General features: G+C 47.2%; 1 protein-coding gene across 3 annotated transcripts in view; it reads right to left on the reverse strand.

Annotated features, from left to right (window-relative positions):
- The window catches only part of BIN2 (bridging integrator 2), a 35,255-nt gene that overhangs the window by 10,114 nt on the left and 1,636 nt on the right, over positions 1 to 23,505 (reverse strand). For all 3 annotated transcript variants that reach the window (XM_047065578.1, XM_047065577.1, XM_047065579.1), the window contains exons 2-8: positions 16,401 to 16,481; positions 6,232 to 6,286; positions 5,851 to 5,945; positions 5,176 to 5,271; positions 3,394 to 3,501; positions 2,769 to 2,854; positions 1,309 to 1,384 (exon numbers count right to left, since the gene is read on the reverse strand). In XM_047065578.1, the coding sequence (XP_046921534.1) occupies positions 1,309 to 1,384; positions 2,769 to 2,854; positions 3,394 to 3,501; positions 5,176 to 5,271; positions 5,851 to 5,945; positions 6,232 to 6,286; positions 16,401 to 16,481 (597 nt within the window). The remainder of the gene's footprint in view (positions 1 to 1,308; positions 1,385 to 2,768; positions 2,855 to 3,393; positions 3,502 to 5,175; positions 5,272 to 5,850; positions 5,946 to 6,231; positions 6,287 to 16,400; positions 16,482 to 23,505) is intronic.

The raw sequence follows: 23,505 nt of genomic DNA on the forward strand, positions 1-23,505 counted from the left end.
CTAGTGTCCAGGGTCCTGTCCTGCCACCCCTTCTTCCTTGACTTGTCTGTGTCCTAAGTTCTGTCTCTTCCATCAGACTGGCAGCTCCCTCCCTCAAGGCTGGGTCCTTGATGTCTGATGTTTGATTTGAGGTTCTAGCTTCTCTCAGGTAATCCAGGCAATAAAAACCCATTGTAATATTAACGAGGCAAACCATAATTTAGCTCAAGAAACTGCGGACAGGAACATGTGGTTGTGTGCACGAATTCAGTTAGTGTTGTAATAGCAAAGAGTCTTGGAATCCCAGGACTAGAAAAGACCCCATGAGGTCATGTTGTGTGGCTGCCTGTCACTGCATAGGACTGGCCTTCTCCATTCACGCCCAACTACCTGAGAAACCGACCTGTGTTTAAACACCGCCCTCCTTGGGGCGCCTGGGTGGCTCAGTCGGTTGAGTGTCCGACTTCGGCTCAGGTCATAATCTCACAGTCTGTGGGTTCGAGCCCCACGTCGGGCTCTGTGCTGACGGCTCAGAGCCTGGAGCCTGCTTCCGATCCTGTGTCTCCCTCTCTCTCTGCCCCTCCCCCGCTCTCACTTTGTCTCACTCTGTCTCTCAAAAATAAATAAATGTAAAAAAAATAAAAAATAAATTAAAAAAACCACCGTCCTCCTTGCTCCCTAGCAACAGAAGATAAAGATTTCCACAGCCTGGGACTCCTGGCTGGCTCAGTCAGTAGAGCATGTGACTCTTGGTCTTGTGGTCGTGAGTTTGAGTTCTGCATGTGGCACAGTGTTTAAAATAAAAAATAAAGGGGCGCCTGGGTGGCTCAGTCCGTTAAGGGGTTCGTGAGTTCGAGCCCCACATCGGGCTCTCTGCTGACAGCCCAGAGCCTGGAGCCTGCTTCCGATTCTATGTCTCCCCCTCTCTCTGCCCTTCCCCTGCTTGTGTGCGCGTGCTCTCTCTCTCTCTCAAAAATAAACGTTAAAAAAAAATAATAAATAAAATAAATAAAAATAAAAGATTTCACAGCTTGGTTCCCCATGTCAGCTATTCCTTCCAAAGGCCCACCTCCTTTATTCATCTGAAGCTCAAGTTTGGCTGCCATTATTCAGTTGTTAATGGAGATGGGGAGGGGCCTCTGAGGTTGTGTACAGGTGCTTTAACCCAGTTCAACAATGTCAGTCAAGTGCTATTATCTCCTCATGAGAAAAAGGTAAAAACCCGTGCTGCCAATATCAATATTTAATGAGCTTATTTAAGTTAGGGCTACTTTCACATTTCCTAGGAAGACCCACCTAGCTGTCCAAATTCGCCATGATGTTTCTCACCTTGCTCATCTCCCTGTAGAAGACATCCCTCAGGTTGGAGATGTTCTGGAAGATGGTCACGTAACAGCCAATACGACTATCAGGGGCCAAAAAACAAAAACAAGACCACATGCAGGTGAGCGATGGTAAAGGAAGTCTTTGAGATACAAGGGAGGAGCTTAAGCCAACACCAGTGGACACGAAGAGTCCTCAGAGAAAAGCACCCTGCACCCTAGACTCAGGATGTGATCTGGATTTGTCAGGGTGAGGCCAGCAGCACACTGGGCTCTCAGAAGAGTGGGAAGGTCAGGGGAGACACTTATCGGCCCAGCCTGATGCCAAAACATGAGACCTCTAGGTGCGTGAAGCTATCTTGATCCAGGCCCTTTAGGTACTAACGTAGATATGAAAGTACTCTAAAGACTTTTTAAAGTGCTGTAAAAATATAAGGCCATACCATTATAATTATTATCATAAATAATTATTCTTTCTCATTGTGCAATACCTGGGCTTCGATGAAGCCGAAGGCACATTGGCAGAATTCTACCAATGGGGGAATGAAAGTGAGTGAATGGGGGAAATTTACATTTAAAGAAACTGTATGAAATTGCAACGCTATTTAAATTAGGAGTCACATAACTGGTGTCTTAGAATACGTGTAGTGATTAAAAAGGCTCCACCAGGGGCGCCTGGGTGGCTCAGTCAGTTAAGCGGCCGACTTCGGCTCAGGTCATGATCTCGCGGTTCGTGAGTTCGAGCCCCGCATCGGGTTCTGTGCTGACAGCTCGGAGCCTGGAGCCTGCTTCACATTCTGTGTCTCCCTCTCTCTCTGCCCCTTCCCTGCTCATATTCGGTCTCTCTCTGTCTCAAAAATAAATAAACATTAAAAAAAAAAAAAGGCTCCACCATAGAGACTGATATTAAGTGGCAATATAAAATACCGACTACAGCTGCCATTACAGCATATCTCGTGCAATGAAAAGTCAGATACAAAGACAATTTCTACTCAGACGCCTCCTCCCAATGTGGGAGATTTACGTCTACAACATGTTTACCTCCTGTGAAGCAAAGACATCATTAATAGAAATAATCATCCCGGGGCTTAGCGTCTCCATCGAGCCGGATGTTCGTGAGCCAAGCTGGCTTAAGACAGCACACACCGAGGCACGGAACCATATACTCCTGGCTCGCGTGATGACGGCCATCTACTTGCCAAGATCGCTCCTGTCCAAGAAGCACCTTGCCTTTAAACTGGAAAAGCTGGCAGGGCAGGCGTGGTTAGCTCCGTACCGCCTGTGAAGTAAGCAAGGTCTGGGGCGATAAGGCAGCTTGCCTAATGTCACCCAGCAAGGCAGTGGCAGGGCTGAGGCTACACATCCCACTCTTGCACCAGAGCTCAGGTGACACGTTTGGGTTGCCAGGTAACCCCGGGCCTCCAGCGGCCCTGGGGGTCCAGGCCTTTTCTGAAGGTCAATCATTACCTGTGATACAGAGCGGGCAGTTCCTCCAGCAGTTCCTGGTTCAGGTCTTCAAACACACTCTGGGCTTTGTTGAACTCTTCCTCTGCCTAGGGGGTGAAACAGACAGGGCCGTTGCCCTCGGTCCCGGGTCTAAGGCTGGAGAGGCTGTGCCTCCTTGATCCTCTGCAGCTTTTCAGGGACTTCCTGGGAACCGAGCCTCTCTTTCCCCAGACCCGTGCCCTCCCAAGCCATGAGTGTTTGACTATCCTGAGAGCATTGGTGTCAGGGAACACAGGATTTCCTTCAGGACACGCTGGATGCTGGATTTATCGTTTCTTTTTTTTTTAATTTTTTTTCAACGTTTTTATTTATTTTTGGGACAGAGAGAGACAGAGCATGAACGGGGGAGGGGCAGAGAGAGAGGGAGACACAGAATCGGAAACAGGCTCCAGGCTCTGAGCCATCAGCCCAGAGCCTGACGCGGGGCTCGAACTCACAGACCGCGAGACCGTGACCTGGCTGAAGTCGGACGCTTAACCGACTGCGCCACCTAGGCGCCCCCATGGATTTATCGTTTCTTAAACCCAGCCTGGCCCAGCGGGAGGACAGGAAGGTTTTATCAGGTTTTTTTTTTTTTTTTTTTTACCTTGGCAGTCTTGGCCTCATCTTTCTTCTTGGCATTCTGCAACGCCTCCAGGTGGTGTCGGGCACTGTCATAGTCCACAAGTTTCCGACCCCGCTTGGCAATTCTTTCCTAGCCCAGAGGTAGGAGAGAGGCCTCGAGAGTCACTTTTCGGTGGCCAGGATGCAGGTGACAGAGTGTCAAACGCAGAGGCACGATGACTGGCTCCTATTATCGCACTGCACTTTCTAACAGTTTTGTGCCCAAGGGATCTCCCTCGCTCTTTGGAAAGAATGGGAATTCTCGGGGGGGGGGTGGTGCAGAGTAAAGGGAAACCCTACAGAGCATGTGGAAGCCTGCACTAAACATCACTACTTCCTATAAACCCACTAGAATCTGGTTCAGCCTCCAGGAGACATGGCCTTGAGAATCTAACTAAATTCAAAGTCAGGGGTGCTGGGTCTTACTCCCAGTGCTGCCACTTATTAGCCCCGTGATGGAGGGCAAGGCACGTCTCTTTTGGACCATCAGCAGCCTCATCTGCCCCTACGGTGTTATTTGAAAGCTCAAACGCGGACCATAAAGTGCTTTGCAAATCCTGAAGCATAATAAAAATGGTAACTTGTTACGTGCACTGAGAGACCGTCTACTCAGTCTCATCCAAACTACATATTCAATCATGGATTTTATTTTATTTTTAATTTTTTTTAACGTTTTTATTTCTCTTTGAGACAGAGAGAGACAGAGCATGAACGGGGGAGGGTCAGAGAGAGGGAGACACAGAATCTGAAACAGGCTCCAGGCTCTGAGCTGTCAGCACAGAGCCCGACGCGGGGCTCGAACTCACGGACCGCGAGAGCATGACCTGAGCCGAAGTCGGCCGCTTAACCGACTGAGCCACCCAGGCGCCCCTCAATCATGGATTTTCAAAGGACTAGTGATGATCTGGCCCAGCTTCCTACTGAACACGTGGAGCTGCAATATCCCAAATAAGTAGTTTACCAATTTCTGCTGGAACAGAGAATGGACAATTCCCAACTTCACAGCAGATTTCATTTTTTGAAAGCTTGATGACAGACTGAAGTCAGGACCCCTCTAATTTCTCCCTATTAATCTAAAAGCAGTGCAGCACCTGACAGAGTAGATGTTTAATAAATAGGAGTTGGGGCGCCTGGGTGGCTCAGTCGGTTGGGCGGCCGACTTCGGCTCAGGTCATGATCTCGCAGTCCGTGAGTTCGAGCCCTGCGTCGGGCTCTGTGCTGACAGCTCAGAGCCTGGAGCCTGTTTCCGATTCTGTGTCTCCCTCTCTCTGACCCTCCCCCATTCATACTCTGTCTCTCTCTATCTCAAAAATAAATAAACGTTAAAAAAAATTTAATAAATAGGAGTTGAATGAATAAATGAACTCTAACTCTGCTTTCTGGAACAGCTTAGAAGAGGTTGCATCCCTTTTACCTAGCAGACTTCCAAGTATCGGATGTAGTTATCATGACTCCTCCAAGTTTCTTCTTGTCTACAATATACAGATGGGCTGGGTTTTTTTTCCACAAGTAAAAGGGATGCCCTGACCTAGATCTAATTCAAAAACAGCTCCAATCTTCTTCACCCAAATCTAATTCTAAACATGCCCTTCACACAGCTCTAACCTTCCACCTTAACCTCCCATCTGACCCCAGACTTTTAATCCTCTTTCCTGAGCTTCACTCCCGACTGTGGGCTCAAACTCTATGTAGGACGTTTACCCTGTATGTTTTCTAACCTCCAGGGGCCACCCGTGACCCATCCTTGACTCTGCAAACCGATTACCTTGATCTCGCTGAACTGGGCTACGTAGTTTTCCATGGTTCTCACTGCCTGGTCAGCTAATTTCTCTTCGTAGTCTTCCCAAAGGAGATCATTGTTCTGTGAGGGCAGAGGCAGAGGGCAGTGGTGAGGGCCCCACTTCTCAGCAACAACCGCCTACCAGGGGAAAGCCCAAATTCTGCCTGCCACAGACTTCCTTTTTTGGAGCTCTGTATTTAGAATATCACGTTGGGTTCCGGTGAAGAAGTCAGGTGAAGGAACAGCCCTTCCCGAAGGGGCTGCCCTATAAGACACTGGACGTACATTCAGGGATTAAGAACAGGAAGAGATGGTCAGAGTTTTGGACTCTAGAGCTTGGAGGACAGGCAAATTTGGGAGCACAAAACTGCATGAAGTTAACTTTCAAAACCAACCACTTGGGTTTTATGGAGCGGAAACTTCCGTAAGGTTTTAGGAGGGGGAGAAGGGCAACAACGGAGGAATCCGTAGACTAGGGAAAACTTGTTTTGACCTCCATAGTTATTGCTTTTTGCTACCGCCCGTGACCAACGCTACATAAATGAACGATGTGGATTGGCTCCTTTGTTTACCCATTTGCTGGGATACAGAAGCAAAGATGAGGCTGAGATGAGGGCAGGAGTCAGTGCCAGAAGAGGTGTCTAGCCCAAACGCTCTTACCCCTACGATGGCCTTCAGCTCGTCGTGACCGTCCCACTCGTTGCTGTAGATCTCCTGCAGGGTTTCTGACACTCGTTTTGAGCTTTCATGCATCACTGAGAGGAGAGAAGTCACGTCTACCATAAAGTTTCCCCCAAAGTAGGCTGGTATAATCATACGGGTGGACAGGCAAAATCAGTGGGTCTACTTCAGAAGGACGCAGACCAAGAAGGTTTGGGTTATCCGTGAGGAAGGTTTGGGTTATCCGTGAGTTGCTCTTGCTCTGCCCACAAGCCCCAGGACTCAGGGGCAGGCAAGTAAGTGATCAAACGCCTGAGAATGGTTTTCTTTCCGCGCTCAGACTTCTCAGGAGCTCAAATCCCCTGGCTACGCAATACCCACCTTTGACGGCGCTAAGGAAGTTCTTCAGGTCCTTGTAGAGCTTCTGGCCTTCTGCCTGAAAGGGAGAAGTGCTTTCAGTGACTGAACAGATACGTTTGGAAAGACGCCTTAGAGGTCAAAGTTGAAAAGTAGGTTCAAAGCAGACGTCAATCCTGGAATCTGCAAATGTTATAAATGAGCCTCTGTTCTCTTTACCAAGAAGTTGTAGGTTATCTTTTTGGGGGCGATCTTTAAGTTGGGAGATTGTTCCCATGGCACTGGCAGATTTTCTTTCCTCTGTTTGTTCTCCCATCCAGTGAACAAAAGCCTACGCCCCGGGTTCCTCTGCTGGAAATATGTGTCCTCCGTGACCCTGTGGGTTATACCTTCCTCTCTGGGTTAAGTACATTGCTACCATCTTCTTAAGACAGTAGGTCTTCTCCCTCCTGTGCACCCTGACCATTCCTCTCCTCTCCTGATGTCCTTCTCTGCCTTGCCTCACTTTACCCTTCCCTTCCATCAGTCACATGTTTTACACTCTCCTTCAAACAGCCTCATCACTGATTCTCCTCCTGTTCCAACATCAATAGCTTCATCCATAGCTCTATCCATCTACCCAATTCTTTCTTTGTTCCCGTGTCTGAATTCTCATTTATTTATTTTATTTTATTTATTTAAAAAAAATTTTTTTTAACGTTTTTTATTTATTTTTGAGACAGAGAGAGACAGAGCATGAACGGGGGAGGGTCAGAGAGAGAGGGAGACACGGAATCGGAAGCAGGCTCCAGGCTCTGAGCCATCAGCCCAGAGCCCGACGCGGGCCTCGAACTCACAGACCGCGAGATCGTGACCTGAGCTGAAGTCGGACGCTTAACCGACTGAGCCACCCAGGCACCCCTGAATTCTCATTTTTTAAAAATGTTTATTTAATCTTGAGAGAGAGACAGAGACAGAGAGAAAGTGTGTGAGTGAGTGGGGGAGGGGTAGAGAGAGAAAGAGGGACAGAGGATCCAAAGGGATCCAAAGTAGGCTCCGTACTGACAGCAGAGAGCCTGATGTGGGGCTGGAACTCATGAGCCATGGGATCATGACCTAAGCCGAAGTCGGATGCTTAACTGACTGAGCCACCCAGGTGCCCCTGAATTCTCATTTTTTAAGGCTAGGACTCCCAAGCACAGATTAGATCTCCTCCCTATTAAAAAAAAAAAAGGGGGGGGGCGCCTGGGTGGCTCAGTCGGTTAAGCGGCCGACTTGGGCTCAGGTCATGATCTCACGGTCCGTGAGTTCGAGCCCTGCGTCGGGCTCTGTGCTGACAGCTCAGAACCTGGAGCCTGTTTCAGATTCTGTGTCTCCCTCTCTCTGACCCTCCCCTGTTCATGCTCTCTCTCTGTCTCAAAAATAAATAAACGTTAAAAAAAATTAAAAAAAAAAGGGGGGGGAGAAAAGAGAGGAAGGTATCATTTAAGTTTGGAAGTTTTTCTCTCAACCCCACAGGTGACCGACCCACTTCTGTTTTAACTCTGACAAATGTTCATTGAGCCTCTGCTTCTTGAATCCAGCAACCAGAAACTCGTGACTTCTTGCTGAGACTGTGCTTCAATTTAAAATAGCCCTAGGGGCACTTGGGTGGCTCAGTCTGTTAAGCGTCTGACCCTCAATCTCAACTCTGGTCGTGATCTCTCAGTTCGTGAGCTCGAGCCCCGTGTCGAGCTCTACACTGTCGGTGTGGAACCTGCTTGGGAGTCTGTCTCTGCCCTTCCCCCTGCACTGTCTGTCTGTCTGTCTCTCTCTCAAAATAAATAAATAAATTTCAAAAAAAAGGTTCTATTAGAACTTTTGCCCACTGGTCTTAGGCTGGCCTTCTGTATTCAGAGTAGATCTGCTTTCTCTTGCACATATGTTTGAAGACATCTGTCACATACCCCGCACCAAGTCTTCTCTTTCAAAGGCTTCCTCTGTTGTTCCTCATGGTGTTATTTAAAGCTCCTTCCGACTCTGGTCTCTTGCCTCTGTGTGAACTCCAGTTTCTGGGAGTTGAGGCTAGACCATTGACCTCTTGGAGCCTGACTTCAGGAATGTGGGCTTGGACTGAAAGGTGCAGTCCACTTAAGGGGGTTTCCTGGGGCCAGACCTGTGGGTCAGGACAGTGACCTTCACGCCAGCTCAGGTGAAGGGGTATTTAAGTTGTGATGCATTATTATGAAGTATACCCATAAGCTACTTGTGAACTTGCTCATTTATTTTATTTGTTTGTGGTCATCACTAGATAGGCTATTGAGCATACCAAAAGTATAAAACAAATGTATGGGAGGAAAAACTGAAAATTCAGAAAAGTCTAACAACTTAAACTTTTTTTTTTTTTAATCTGTGGAAATCTTTGCAGGAAGGATGATTACTGTGAACACAGCAGAAAATCTAGGTCAACTCGGGGTCAAAGTAAACTGGACTGATTATTTCATCCATCTTTTTGCCTCCAGCGTTTACTTCTAAGCCAGTCCAAACTTAAAAAAAAAATTTTTTTTAGCATTTATTCATTTTTTGAGGGACAGAGAGAGAGCATAAGTGGGGGAGGGGCAGAGAGAGGGGGAGACACAGAATCCAAAGCAGGCTCCAGGCTCTGAGCTGTCAGCACAGAGCCCGATGCGGGGCTTGAACTCATGAAACGCAAGATCACGACCGGAGCCAAAGTCGGATGCTTAACTGACTGAGCCACCCAGGCGCCCCAGCCAGTCCAAACCCTTCACCATACTTCAGGTTGAAAGTCCTGGGAGCTGGGATGCCTTTAAGCATCTGACTTCAGCTCAGGTCATGATCTTGCAGTTTGTGAGTTTCAGCCCCACATCGGGCTCTCTGCTGTCAGCACCGAGCCCACTTTGGATCCTATGTCCCCCTCTCTCTCTGCCCCTTCCCTGCTTGTACTCTCTCTCTCTTAAAAGTAAATAAACATTAAAGAAAAGAAAAGAAGAGAAGAGAAGAGAAGAGAAGAGAAGAGAAAAGAAAAGAAAAGAAAAGAAAAGAAAAGAAAAGAAAAGAAAAGAAAAGTCCTTGGAGCTGAATGCCAGGGCTCTAGGGACATGAACACGCAGTCTCAAGGGCGTCTAAGACACTGTCAGGGAGGTGGGAAAAGAACCTGCATTGTGCGGTATTTCACAGCAAGTGAGGATCAGGAGAACATCAGAGAAATGACCGGGGTGGGGGGTGGTGGGGAGGTGGGTTCAGATGTTATAGAGAGGTTAGAGTGCAGGAACAACTGGTCACAGTAACTGGACTTGGTAACTGGAGGTCACTGGTAATCTTGAGAAAGTGCTTTCAATAGCATGATGGAGACGGTCAGTCAGCCACCAAAATTCAGAAACACTCAGCATTCATCAGGAAGGATGTTTCACTTCCTTCTTGCTTTTTCATTCATGGGAAAAAAGTTGACACAGCCTAAGATGTTAAACGTGCATAAAAGCTTTTAAAGATGGAAATGGTAGGTGGGTGCAAGTTTGAGAGTTTTAAAAATGTGACAGCCAAGGTTTGAAAGAGTTTTGAGGATTATAAAAATTAACAAGGATTTCAAGTTCCTTTTTGAAAGAAAACAAAATGAACTCAACTTTTTACCTCACCATGAAGATTTGGTCTCCAAAGTACATATTGGAGTAACAAAACCTGTTAAACCATCTTGCATAATTTCTTTTTTTTTAAATTTTTTTAAATGTTTATTCATTTTTGAAAGACAGAGACAGAGCACAAGCAGGGATGGGGCAGAGAGAGAGGGGGGACACAAAATCCAAAGCAGGCTGCAGGCTCTGAGCTGTCAGCACAGAGGCCGACGCGGGGCTCGAACCCACGAACTGCGAGATCGTGACCTGAGCCGAAGTCGGACGCTCAATGGACTGAGCCACCCAGGCGCCCCCATCTTGCATAATTTCTACAAATGAAATTCAAATTGGTTTTATCCCATTAGACATTATATGGCCCGACAAATCCGATCAGTAATCAAGGCTACCGTGCGTGACCATGCACTTGTATGTATGCTGTTCAAAACCAGGGGGTTCTACTGATACCAGAGGCCATAAAATGTGAACGCCTTCTGCCTTCCGTGGCACCTCACAAAAGCCTAACTCCCCTTCTGTGCTTTAGGATCAAGCTTCCAGGTCAAAGTTCTTCCTTTAGGCTCTTGCTCTTTCCTTTGAGGAGATGAAGTGTGTGTGTGTGTGTGTGTGTGTGTGTGTGTGTGTGTGTATGGGGGGGAAGCGGTAATGGGAAGTGGGGTAGCGGGACGCCAGTGGGTGTCGTTTTATTTCACTGACCTGTCTGCCCTCCTACCCTGAAATGTCTCCAGGCTGAAGAATCCTAGCCTTCTTCTTCAGGTGTGACTTTTACGGTCTTAGGTTCCTCCCTGTCTGTGAGTCAAAGACTTGCAAGTTATTTCACTTTTCCGGTTCCAGTTTCCTCATCTATAAATGTCGGGTCAGACCATTTCTAGCCCTAAATCTTATCATTTTAGCACTTCCGCTCTCTGAATACCCGGCCAAATTCTTGGCATCACCATAAAGAGTCTGACTCGATCCTTCCAACCCCTATATAAACAGCCCCAGCCCTCAGGTCATGGACCATTCGCTGTGGAAGCTTGTCCTAAACCCTCAGGTAGACAGAGCTGTGTCCTAAGAGACTGCGGTACTGCGGATGGAGAAGAAAGTCCCTGTCCTGGGGCTCTCCACTTGCTGGAGAGAAATGGACTCAGAGAAACCCAAACGCTCAGCACAATAGTAAGTAGCCTGAAGGTCCAGGAGCAAGCTCTAGAAATGCTCCATCTAATGGAGGCCCAGAGGGGAGACGAGAAGCTGGATTGTTGGGTTTGATTTTAAAGGCAATGAATTGGAAGCAGCTGTCACTACCAGAAATAAGAGATTAAAATGCTGCTTGGGGAAAACAATTCTTCCTCTATAATATGTTTTGAAGGGCGGGGGGGAAATGGGGAAGTAAACAAAGCCTTCAAAGAAAACTTACCTATGGAAATTTGATTAGGAACCTGGGCAAGCGGCCAGGCCCTTGAAATCAGGCTGGGAAGTTTGGGAGTGATATTTATTTATTTATAAAAAAATTTTTTACGACGTTTATTCACTTTTGAGAGACAGGGAGAGACAGAGTGCAAGCGGGAGAGGGGCAGAGAGAGAGGGAGACACAGAATCCGAAGCAGGCTCCAGGCTCCGAGCTGTCAGCACAGAGCCCGATGTGGGGCTGGAACTCACGAACCGTGAGATCATGACCTGACCCGAAGTCGGATGTTCAATGGACTGAGCCACCCAGGCGCCCCTGGGAATATTTATTTATTGATAAAAAATATACCTACAAGCTGATTGCGGTAAGGGACTGGGTACATGACCAACTGGTCCAACTTCTGGAATACTTCACTTTCAATCTCCTTGACCTTGTCTTTCCCCCCTCTGTTTGTCTGAGCTATCCGAGGTCCGGTCTCAGAGCTGACTGTATTGTTACTGTCTTTTTCCTTAAACGGTGAATGCCTGAGGGCAGGCGTATTGTCATATTTGTGTTGAAATACCAGGATCTAGCCTAGCATACAGCAGGCTCACTTGTTAAGTGAACTTTTCAGGCAGGCTCAAATACCAGTCACTACGGGTAAATCATTCTCTCAGGAGAAAAGCTTCCCTTATTCCTAATCTACCTCCATTTCCTTTCACAAACAGACCTCCACCCCCCCTTCAAGTGACGTTCAGCTGGTGGGCTCACCCAGGAGATTGAGGGGACTGTCTCATCTGATCCTCTTATTCTTCTAGATGGCCCTTCCTTCATCGCTGACCCTTCCTTCCCACACACCTGCCATTGGTAGATCCAGCCTTTAAGGCCGAGAGGAGGAGAAAGGACCGAGCTACAGAAACCTTTCAACGTGGGTGTTGACTTACTGACTCCTGTTCTCATACTGGGGTTAAAAGCCGAAGGGTAACCTTGATTGAGCAGAGGCCCAGGGAGGCCTCCTCATGCGGTCCTGGGGGAAAAGCACAGGGTTCACGTTTGAATCCTCGCTCTGTAGCCCTTGTGCTTTACCTTGATTAAATCACCTCCGGGGCGCCTGGGTGGCGCAGTCGGTTAAGCATCCGACTTCAGCCAGGTCACGATCTCGCGGTCCGTGAGTTCGAGCCCCGCGTCAGGCTCTGGGCTGATGGCTCAGAGCCTGGAGCCTGTTTCCGATTCTGTGTCTCCCTCTCTCTCTGCCCCTCCCCCGTTCATGCTCTGTCTCTCTCTGTCCCAAAAATAAATAAACGTTGAAAAAAAAAATAAATCCCCTCCCTCTCAGATCCGATTCCCCGCCCTCCGCCCCCCTCCCCCCCAATTCAGACTAAAATCAGTGGTTGCCAAATGCTGTTCTCAGACTGGCTACCACCTCATAATTACCAGAAGCTTAATATACAACATAGACTCTCCAGTTAATGATCAACTATGGCTGTTAGTGTCACATAAAAAAAAAGACAAGAACACGTTATGTGCCTCCAGATGAGAGAATATCCCACCTAGAAAAATATCAAGTATTCCTGCCACCCAAACAAACAAAATCTGAATCTCATCAAACCTCTAAATCTATTCATTTATGGAAAATACAAGAGACAGAGGATCATGTTAAACAGTACCAGGGGGATTCAGTCAGCCTGCAGGAAACTTCAGGAAAACAACCCGGGATCAGCAAGTAAACCGCAAAAAGGGAGGGATTAGAAACCTGCAGATGAAGAGATTTAACTTTAAGGGACTTAAACATGTCCACAAGTTGCTGATTTAAACAAATCAGGGGAGGGGCGCCTGGGTGGTTCGGTCGGTTAAGCGTTCGACTTCGGCTCAGGTCATGATCTCGCGGTCCGTGAGTTCGAGCCCCGCGTCGGGCTCTGTGCTGACTGCTCAGAGCCTGGAGCCTGTTTCAGATTCTGTGTCTCCCTCTCTCTCTGCCTCTTCCCTGTTCATGCTCTGTCTCTTTCTGTCTCAAAAATAAATAAACGTTAAAAAAAATTTTTAAACATATCAGGGGATTAAAAAAATAGGGGAGTGAACATTGGACATTTTGAATTATGAAATTATTGCTGTTTTTTAAAGGTATCACTTAATCTTATGTTTTAGTGGGGTGATTAACCTGAAATATCTGAAAAGATATTTGTATTACGTTGTTAACTGAAAAGGGCAATTATGAAACCATTACAAACAGAATAATCTCACTATTGTGAACCTTATATTTATTTATTCTGGATTTACTTGGCTACCATACACATACATAGCACAGTGACCGTAAGGATATGAAACAACAGTGGTTGTAGCATGGGAGGGTGCAAAATCATGATTTTTTAATTCATGTTTTTCTTGTCCTTTCTGGTTTGTTGTAATGAGTAAACGTCTTATAGAAAAATATTTTTAGGCGTGATAATGGCTTTGTGGTTATATTTTAAAAGAGTCCTTATCTTGGGGGCAACTCAGTGGCTTAGTCAGTTAAGCCTCTGACTCTTGATTTCAGCTTAGATCATGATCTCACTGTTAGTGGGTTTGAGCCCCATGTCGGGCTCTGTGTTAGCAGCATGGAGCCTGCTTGGGATTCTCTGTCTCCTTCTCTCTCCTCCCCAGCTCTCTCTCTTGCTAAATAAATAAATAAACTTAAAAAAAAATGTAAAAAACTGGGGTGCCTGGGTGGTTCAGTTGGCTAAGCATCCAACTCTTGGTTTTGGCTCAGGTCATGATCTCACAGTTTTGTGGGATTGAGCCCCACATCAGGCTCTGCACTGACAGTGAGGAGCTTGCTTGGGATTCTCTCTCTCTCCCTCCCTCTGCCCCTGCCCCTGCCCCTCCCCCTCCCCCACTCACGCTGTCTGTCTCTCTCAAAAAAATAAATGAACTTAAAAAAAATTAAATTAAAATAAAAAAAGAGTCCTTATCTTTAGAGATTAATAATGAAATATTTATGGATAAAATGATATGATATGCAGAATGTCCTTCATAGTAATCAAGGATGGGGGAAAGTGGGTGGAGACATAAATGAGTTGATTAATTATTAAAGCTGGGTGATGGGTACATGTGGATTAATCATACAGGTTTTCCTATCTTTGTGAATATTTGAAATCTTCCATTAAAACAAGTTTAAAACTACGGATTCCCAAGCCCTACTACAGGTGACCTTGCATTTAAAAATGTTTCCCAAATGATCCTGATATACAATCAACTGCTGAATTAGATTATAGCTAGGGGCATCCGAGTGGCTCAGTTGGTTAAGTGTCTAACTTCGGTTCAGGTCATGATCTCATGGTTCACGAGTTTGAGCCCCCCATCAGGCTCTCAGCCCTTGGGGCAGAGCCCACTGCAGATCCTCTGTCCCCTTCTCTCTCTGCCTCTACCCCACTCATGCTCTCTCTCTCAAAAATGAACGTAAGACAAAAGATTTCTATAGGCTATAGCTAGTGTCCCTTTAATAGCATCATAAAGAATTACTTTCCATATAATTCGATGCACTGATATTGTGCAAGAATGAATTTGGCTGGTCTTTGTCCCCAGTCCTGGGCAGTTAACTTCTAAATCCTTGGGAATTCCCGAGTGATGGGAGTGTGTTCATTTTTCATGGTGGGCCTCTTCAATCACGTGTGACTTTATAACAAACAATGGCTCAGGATGGTGGCTGGTCAGGCTGGAAAGATGAACCATGTGATTAGAGGGCTGGGGCTTTGAGACAGGTGATATCAGCCTGACCTCCAGCAGAAGGGAGGGAAAAGGGAGCTACGGATTAAATTCAATCATGTGGCCCATGATTCACCATGTAATGAAATCACAACAAAAAACTCTAGACACCTGATGCTTGGGTGAGTTTCCTTGCTGGGTAATCCTATATCAACGTGCTGGGAAGGTGACACATCTTGAGAACACAGAAGCTTCTCGTTTGGAATTCTCCTGGACCTCACCTCATGTCCCTCTTCACTTGGCTGGTCCTGATCGGTGTCATTTATAATAAAAGTGTAATTGTAAATAGAGCACTGTCCTGAGTTCTGTGGGTTGTTCTTGTGGATTACAGGAACTGAGTGGCTAGTAGGACCCCCCCCAAAATTTGTAGCATTGGTCAGCACTGTGGGTGTCCTGGGAGCTCTGGAGCCTGCAGCTGGTGTCCGAAGTGAAGCAGTCTTGTTGGGGACAGTACCCTTAACCTGTGAAATGTGGCCGAACTCTGAGCAGTTAAGTGTTAGGACCACATTACAACTGGGTATTCACGTGAGTCAATAACCCCCTTCTGTTACAAAGAGGGGACTGCGATCTCCAGGGCTCATGTAAGAATTAAGTGAGATCACGTGTGTAAAGCACCATGCACAATGCCTGGCACGTGGAGATGGAAAGTGAAATATCTTGGGGCACCTGGGTGGCGGGGGTGGGGTGGGGCTCAGTCGGTTGAGTGTCTGACTTTGGATCACGTCACGATCTCATGGTTGGTGAGTTTGAGCCCCGCATCAGGCTCTGCACAGACAGGGCAGAGCCTGCTTGAGATTCCCCTCTCTCTCTCCCTCTCTTCTGCCCCCCCCCCCATTCGTGCTTACTCTCTCTCAAAATAAATAAATAAACTTAAAAAAAAAAAAGTGAAATATCCCATGGAAGCCTATACCTATTGCCCACTTCTCAATGTAAATTTTCTGTAAGAGAATTACCCGTAGCAGCCAGTGAAGGTAGAAGGAACCGAGACAATAGGAGGTTTGCTGGTGAGAATGACAGGTGAAAGATGGACGGATCATTTAGAATTCTGGGCTTCGGCGAGGTAGATGTAGTGGCCAAAGAGGCAACAAGGAAAATCGGGGGCTACTACGATGGGAGAGCCTAGTAGGGTGGGAGAGAGGCACCCTGAGGAAGTGATCAGCCAAAGACTAAAGTGGCAGGGGCTCGTTCCAACTTTGTCCAAGGACCTAGGGATGCCACTGTACCCCGGGGGAACCACTAAGAGGAAAGAACACTTGTCTGTCTCCCAAAACCCAGGGTCGGTGGGAACAAGAAGGGGAAGCGTCTCTGGTTCCCAGAGAAACAAGACGCAGCAGGTTACTCCGTGGCCCTTGCCCCCCAACCCCGGGGGGAGGGTGGGGTAGGAGGGATGCCTGTTGGCTTGCCCAAACCTACTGTTCTTCTGCTACCCGGCCCTCAGGTCTCCCTTCTTCCTCCAAGCTCCCCCTCCCCACCCTCCAGATTACCTGTTGCTGGTGGAAGTTGTTGGCACTTTGTTCAAACCGTTCATCTTTGGTTTCCACAGTCTTCCCCAACTTCTGCAGAACCTGGGAATATAAGTTGGAAAGGTCAGTGAGGTGGAGTCAAGTCCCTCTCATCTGTTGGCCTCCTATGACCTTAGCTTCTCAGAGTCTTGGATGCAATTAAAGGGCTGTACTCGTATCAGCCCAATGGAATTTTAAAAATATAGAGTGCACTGTTGGAAAAAAAATCGTATTTGGTGGTTCTTCTCAAATTGGGGTATGCCTGAGGGTATCTGGCAGTGTGCAGGGGTGTATATACAAAGCCCAGAATAAATATGGCATACATGCCTGGAATGACATTATTATTTACAGTGGGGTTCCGGGGGTGGGGTGGGGTAAAGTATTATATTAAAACAAGGATTAATAAGAATGTAAAACATGCAGCCCTAACGATAAAATATGAGCCTTGGGGCGCCTGGGTGGCGCAGTCGGTTAAGCGTCCGACTTCAGCCAGGTCACGATCTCGCGGTCCGGGAGTTCGAGCCCCGCGTCAGGCTCTGGGCTGATGGCTCAGAGCCTGGAGCCTGTTTCCGATTCTGTGTCTCCCTCTCTCTCTGCCCCTCCCCCGTTCATGCTCTGTCTCTCTCTGTCCCAAAAATAAAAAAATAAAAAAAACGTTGGAAAAATAAATTTAAAAAAAAAAAAATATGAGCCTTGAAGGTACTTTTCACTTGAGAGATGGTCTTCCAGCCACAGCCCCAGATTCCTCTAGATAGATGAGGTTAGAGGCAGGCAGGAGACTGTTCTCTTAGGAGAGCCCTTGTGGAAAACGCTGAAGAAGACCGACACAACGCATTTAGAACCCAGCTCGAAATGAATGCTCTCTATCTCCTCTCTCCTGGGAGCCAACCACCATAGTGGTCTCAGCACTAATATAAAGGACAGGAAAATGAAAAAGATACGGTGCCTCTTCTCACAGGGGACACTCACTTGTACACAAGCAAGAAAGCCCTGCATCTTCCACCTGTAGCCCCCATGTTGGGAGGAGGCACTGTCATCACGCTGCCCCCGGGCCGAAGTTAGAATCTCAGAAGTTGCCCTCAACTACTTCTCCCTCACCTCCTTCATCAAATCCCTCAATATGTCCATCTCTGGAAACCATCCCATGCTTTCTAGTCTCGCGGTCATAACTGTGTTCCGGGCCCGTGCTGTTGCTCTCCTGCATCTGCTTAAAACCTTCTAATGATTCTCCACTTGCCTGCTCAACAAATTTGCATGAAATGCCCAATACGTGTCTCAGTTACTCTTGATCTTGGGGTTGTGAGTCTGTGCCCCACGTTGGCTATAAAAATTATTTAAAAAAATTTTTGAACATGTATTTATTTTGGGGAGACAGAGAGAGACAGAGCATGAGTGGGGGAGAGGTAGAAAGAGAGAGGGAGACACAGCATTGGAAGCAGGCTTCAGGCTCTGAGCTGTTAGCATGGAGCCCAATGAGGGGCTCAAACCCATGAACTGCGAGATCATGACCTGAGCTGAAGTCAGATGCTTAACCGACTGAGCTACCCAGGTGCCCCTAGAAATTATTTACATACATACACACACTTTAAAAAAATTAAAAAAAAAATTCATACTCTATATCCTTTATGACACTTAACCGCTTTATCCCATTAATCGAGTTAATCACTCCCTTCTAAGTGTTTGCAACTTCTACACCTTGTAGACATTTCTATTACCGTTTTTTTTTTAATTTTTAAATGTTTTTATTTATTTTTGAGGCAGAAAGAGACAGAGCATGAGCAGGGGAGGGGCAGAGAGAGAGGGAGACACAAAATCTGAAGCAGGCTCCAGGCTCTGAGCTTAGCACAGAGCCTGACGTGGGGCTTGAACTCACAGTCTGTGAGATCATGACCTGGGCCGAAGTCGGACACTTAACCGACTGAGCCACCCAGGCGCCCCTCTACTACCATTTTATGATTTAGGTTTATCTAGCTATGTCTCCTTCTAAACTGTAGGCTCCTTGAGAACTGGGTACTTGCCTTACTCATCTAGATTTCTCAGTACCCAGCAAAGAGATATTTAATACTTCTAACAGGAGGGAGAGTGGGACTGACAACGGGAGGGGACCGACCAATGGGCTGGGACTTGAATTAAGATTTCGCTAGACTGGAATAGAGTATAAGGGGGGAGGGTGGAAAGAGGACAAAGTCACGGAAATACCCACCCACATTCACACCGCTTTGTGAGATGACTCAGCATGGCTGGTTTAGGGTGTGTTATGGGGAGTAGTGGGTAAGGGAGCCAGAAAGGGAAACTGGAGTCTCATCGTGAAGGGCTTTGAATCACGTGCAAGCGTGCCCAGGTCTTGGGGAGTGAGGAAGGCTCTACATAGATACTTGGGCCCACATGTCCCCATTCTTTCATTTTTTTTTTTTTTTAGAGAGAGAGAGAGCACACGCAAGCTGGGGAGAGGGGCAGAGGGGGACAGAGAGAGAATCTTAAAAAGGCTCTGCGCTGAGTGTGGCTCCATCCCACGACCCTGGGATCATGACCTGAGCCAAAATCAAAAGTTGGAGGCTCAACTGACTGAGCCACCTAGGTGCCCTGACCATATGTCCCCATTCTTTTTTTTTTTTTTTTTTAATTTTTTTTCAACGTTTTTTATTTATTTTTTTTTGGGACAGAGAGAAACAGAGCATGAACGGGGGAGGGGCAGAGAGAGAGGGAGACACAGCATCGGAAACAGGCTCCAGGCTCCGAGCCATCAGCCCAGAGCCTGACGCGGGGCTCGAACTCACGGACCGTGAGATCGTGACCTGGCTGAAGTCGGACGCTTAACCAACTGCGCCACCCAGGCGCCCCATTTTTTTTTTTAATGTTTATTTATTTTTGTGAGAGAGAGAGAGAGAGAGAGAGAGACAGACAGAGCATGAGCAGGGGAGGGGCAGAGAGAGAGGGAAACACAGAATTGGAAGCAGGCTCCCGGCTCTGGGCTGTCAGCACAGAGCCCGACGCGGGGCTCGAACTCATGAGCCTTTGAGCCGTGAGATCATGGACTGAGCAGAAGTTGGCCGCTTAACCTACTGAGCCACCCAGGCGCCCCCACCCCGCCATGTGTCCCCATTCTTTATTTTTAATTTTATTTTTTATTTTTTTTAAATTTACATCCAAATTAGTTAGCATACAGTGCAACAATGATTTCAGGAGTAGATTCCTTATTGCCCCTGACCCATTTAGCCCATCCCCCCTCCCACAACCCCTCCACTAACCCTCAGTTTGTTCTCCATATTTATGAGTCTCTTCTGTTTTGTCCCCCTCCCTGTTTTTATATTATTTTTGTTTCCCTTCCCTTATGTTCATCTGTTTTTGTCTCTTGAATTCCTCATATGAGTGAAGTCATATGATTTTTGTCTTTCTCTGACTAATTTCACTCAGCAGAATACCCTCCAGTTCCATCCACGTAGTTGCAAATGGCAAGATTTCATTCTTTTTGATTGCCGAGTAATACTCCATTGTATATATATACCACATCTTTATCCATTCATCCATCGATGGGCATTTGGGCTCTTTCCTTCCATACTTTGGCTATTGTCGATAGTGTTGCTATAAACATTGGGGTGCACGTGCACCTTCGAAACAGCACACCTGTATCCCTTGGATAAATGCCTAGTAGTGCAATTGCTGGGTCGTAGGGTAGTTCTGTTTTTAGTTTTTTGAGGAAACTCCATACTGTTTTCCAGAGTGGCTGCACCAGCTTGCACTCCCACATGTGTCCCCATTCTTAACCCAGTGGTTAGCATCTCCAACTTCTGGAGCTCTCTCTGTAGTGGTTACGATCAAGGGCTCTGGAGTCTGACAGATATATGCCCCATCTTGGCCTTTCGATTTATGGCTCTAAGCCTTTAGGCAAATAAGCCTATCCGTCTCTTGAGCCTCTGTTTACACAACAGCATCTCCTGGAGTTGTCCGGAGAATTAAATGACATACATTCTCAGTGCTGCCCTTTGGTGAGTGCTCAATACAAATCCATTAGCATTATGTCCAATTGCACTCCCTTCCCTATGAGTGCGTATTTCCTTCTCAGTTCAGCCATATGTTTGTCTGTCTCTCTGACTCCAGCTCATTGAACACCTGACCCTGGGTACACCCGGTCTGCCATCTTCCCTGCACCCCCCCCCCACCCCAAACAGAAAGTTGCAAAACCACCTTGTCTAAGTGGTAATTGCAGCTCTCACTTCCTTCCTGCTACTCCTCCCTTCCTTTGCCTGGAGGGGCTGGGGGGGTGTTCTTAGGTGGAAGGGGCTGAGAGGGTAGTCAACCCCGGCTAGAGTAAATGTGGCATGCCCAATATCCCCAACCGCCAAAAGGCTCAAGGCAAAAAGGCTTAGAAGGGGTGTGAGTATGTGAACTGAACACTCCCACCTTCAACTGTGAAACTGAAAGATGAGTGTGATCGCATAACCTGAGAGCATAACCAGTGCCCTGGGCCCAAAGTCCTTTGTTGCCATAAGCAACAGGGCTGCGTATCCAGGCACTTACGCCGTGTTGTAGATGCTCTCCCGCAACGAAAGTTCTCTGACGAAGAGAATGTAGAGTGCTGAACAAACATCTGAAAGAATTAATACATTCTACCTTTGGTTCACTTCCTAATGACAGTGCACCCAATGCGAGTTCTCTAAAGTTCTACACTAAGAATTCTGCGTTTAGAGAGAAAGAAGAGGAACAAGAGAAAAAGCGATTACAAAAAAAATTCACTGCAGATGTTTGGTGGCTATAGGTCCCTACCAGGACCCTTCCCCCTAATCATTTATGATATTTTAATTAACTCTCTCAATTGGGGTCATTTGAATAGGGCCTGGCTATTAGAGATGACAGATTTTTGTTAAAATTTTTTTCTTAGGTGTGATAACAATATTGCAGTTTCTGTGAGAAATCCTCATTTTCGGGATATACGTTAAAGTAGGCTTTTCCTGGGGCACCTGGGTGGCTCAGTCAGTTGGGCGACCGACTTCGGCTCAGGTCATGATCTCGCAGTCCATGAGTTCGAGCCCCGCATCGGACTCTGTGCTGACAGCCCAGAGCCTGGAGCCTGTTTCAGATTCTGTGTCTCCGTCTCTCTCTGACCCTCCCCCGTTCATGCTCTCTGTCTCAAAAATAAATAAACATTAAAAAAAAAAAATTAAAAAAAAAAAGTAGGCTTTTCCTTAGCGTGGTCCTAAATTTCCTCTCCCGTCTTTTCTGCCACCGATCCCTGTACTCCAGCTCACCTGCATTTCTCACTATTCTGCCTCAACGGTTTTCCACACTCCCTGCCTGGCTCATGCTGGCACTTCCTCAGCTAGAATGTTCCATCCCCCCCACTTGCCTGAGGAACTACTAATGGGCCATCATTCCTACCTCAAATTCCGCCTCTGCTATAAAACCTCGTTCAATTCTCCTCAGTCTTTCTCTCCTCTGAATTCCCACAGACTGCAGACCTCTCAGGTGACTCTTCACCAATTTTTTTTTTTCTTTTTTTAACTAGACTGTAAGCTTCTGGCAGGCGAGAGGGCCTCTTATTCATCTCTAAGTTCCTTCCTGGGTCCAGCCCAGTATCCCGGGCAAAGGAATTTCTCGGTTAAGTATTGTTGACAGAACCCTCTGGGAGACCGGTTGAGTAAAGGAAAAGACCAGCAAAGGAGGGGTAACACAATGCCCCTTCCGAGCCATTTGCCACAGAGCAATCGTGGATGGTGAAAGCACTCATCTGAACTGTGAGGACACATCTTCCGGTAAAGACACAACTCAGTCTCATGTTGCGTCTGGGTGGAGACTGGAACATAAAACAAGAACGCTTCATCTCCCTCGTGTGTGACGGTCACTGGACCTTCACGCCTAGATTTTCAGAGGAGAGGGACTGAGCAAAAGGTGTTTCTACTCCCAGCTTTGCTCCTGAGAGAGAGGGTCAGCAGGAAGTGGGCAGGCACAGATGTCACAGTGGTTTATCAGGAGGCTTGTAGAGACAGCGGGCCTGAGGTTGGGATCCAAAGGCGGGACACGTGGGTTTCAGTGACAGTTCTGCCATTTGCCGATCTCTTTTGAGCCTCGCTTCTTCATTTCTAAAATTGGGATATTAATAACATGCACAAAGGGCGGCAAAGGTGAAATGAGATCCTATCACGAGAGCGTTGGCTCCATAAAGAGAGAGAGATCGTGTCTTTCCTGAAGTCCTCTGCCTCGACCATAATCGGCACTCGATATCTGACACATCTATTTGACACTGTGGTTGCTACGTATTACTTAGAAGATTACAGCCAACTGCTTATACAAAAACTACAAATTGTTCCAGGGAGTCCTTTCTTTTGACTGTAACTTTCTCCCTCTCTCTCTTGCCTTCAATAACGTGTCAAGACTCAAGGACTCTGGCAGGCTGGGCTGAGCTCCTCCTCACATTCCAGGCCATTCCCACTCTATCCAGGCAGCAGCCGCTGCCTCTACGGTGCCAACTGTACTGCTCCAAGTTCAATGTCTGCCCGCCCTTGTGTTTATGTCTAGGTTCAGAGCATCCTCCCGTTTTCTGCCTTAACCTGGAAAGGTCCCCAAGGCAGAGGTGAGGTAGCTCCTCTCTCTGCATTCTCAGGGTTCAGACCAGGAAGAACAGGTTACCTGGGTGGCTGGTTCTCCCTTTGGGGAATATTTGCTTCTGAGGTTCAAGGAACCCTCTCCTGTTCTCACTTTGGCATCCTTACCACATTGAATTTCCAAGTCACTAAGCATCACCACTCTCATTTTTACATGTGCAGAATCTGAAGCCCAGAGCAGGGATGTTACTTATCTAAAGCTTTGGAGTCCATGCTTAGAAAAGGAGACAAATCCCCAAGGGCATAGTGTTGATGATAGGCTGGATGAGGACAGAAGGTGAAACAGTGAGGTAAAGTCAACTGCTGTGTCTTTTAAAAATAACTATTATCGGGGCGCCTGGGTGGCTCAGTCCTTTGGGCGTCCGGCTTCAGCTCAGGTCACCATCTCACGGTTTGTGGGTTCGAGCCCCACGTCGGGCTCTGTGCTGACAGCTCAGAGCCTGGAGCCTGCTTCGGATTCTGTGTCTCCCTCTCTCTCTGCCCCTCCC

This window comes from Lynx rufus, unplaced genomic scaffold, assembly GCF_022079265.1.
Source record: "Lynx rufus isolate CCGP_SWC_20201006 ecotype Redwood Valley unplaced genomic scaffold, mLynRuf1.p SCAF_7, whole genome shotgun sequence".
Classification (NCBI taxonomy): domain Eukaryota; kingdom Metazoa; phylum Chordata; class Mammalia; order Carnivora; family Felidae; genus Lynx; species Lynx rufus.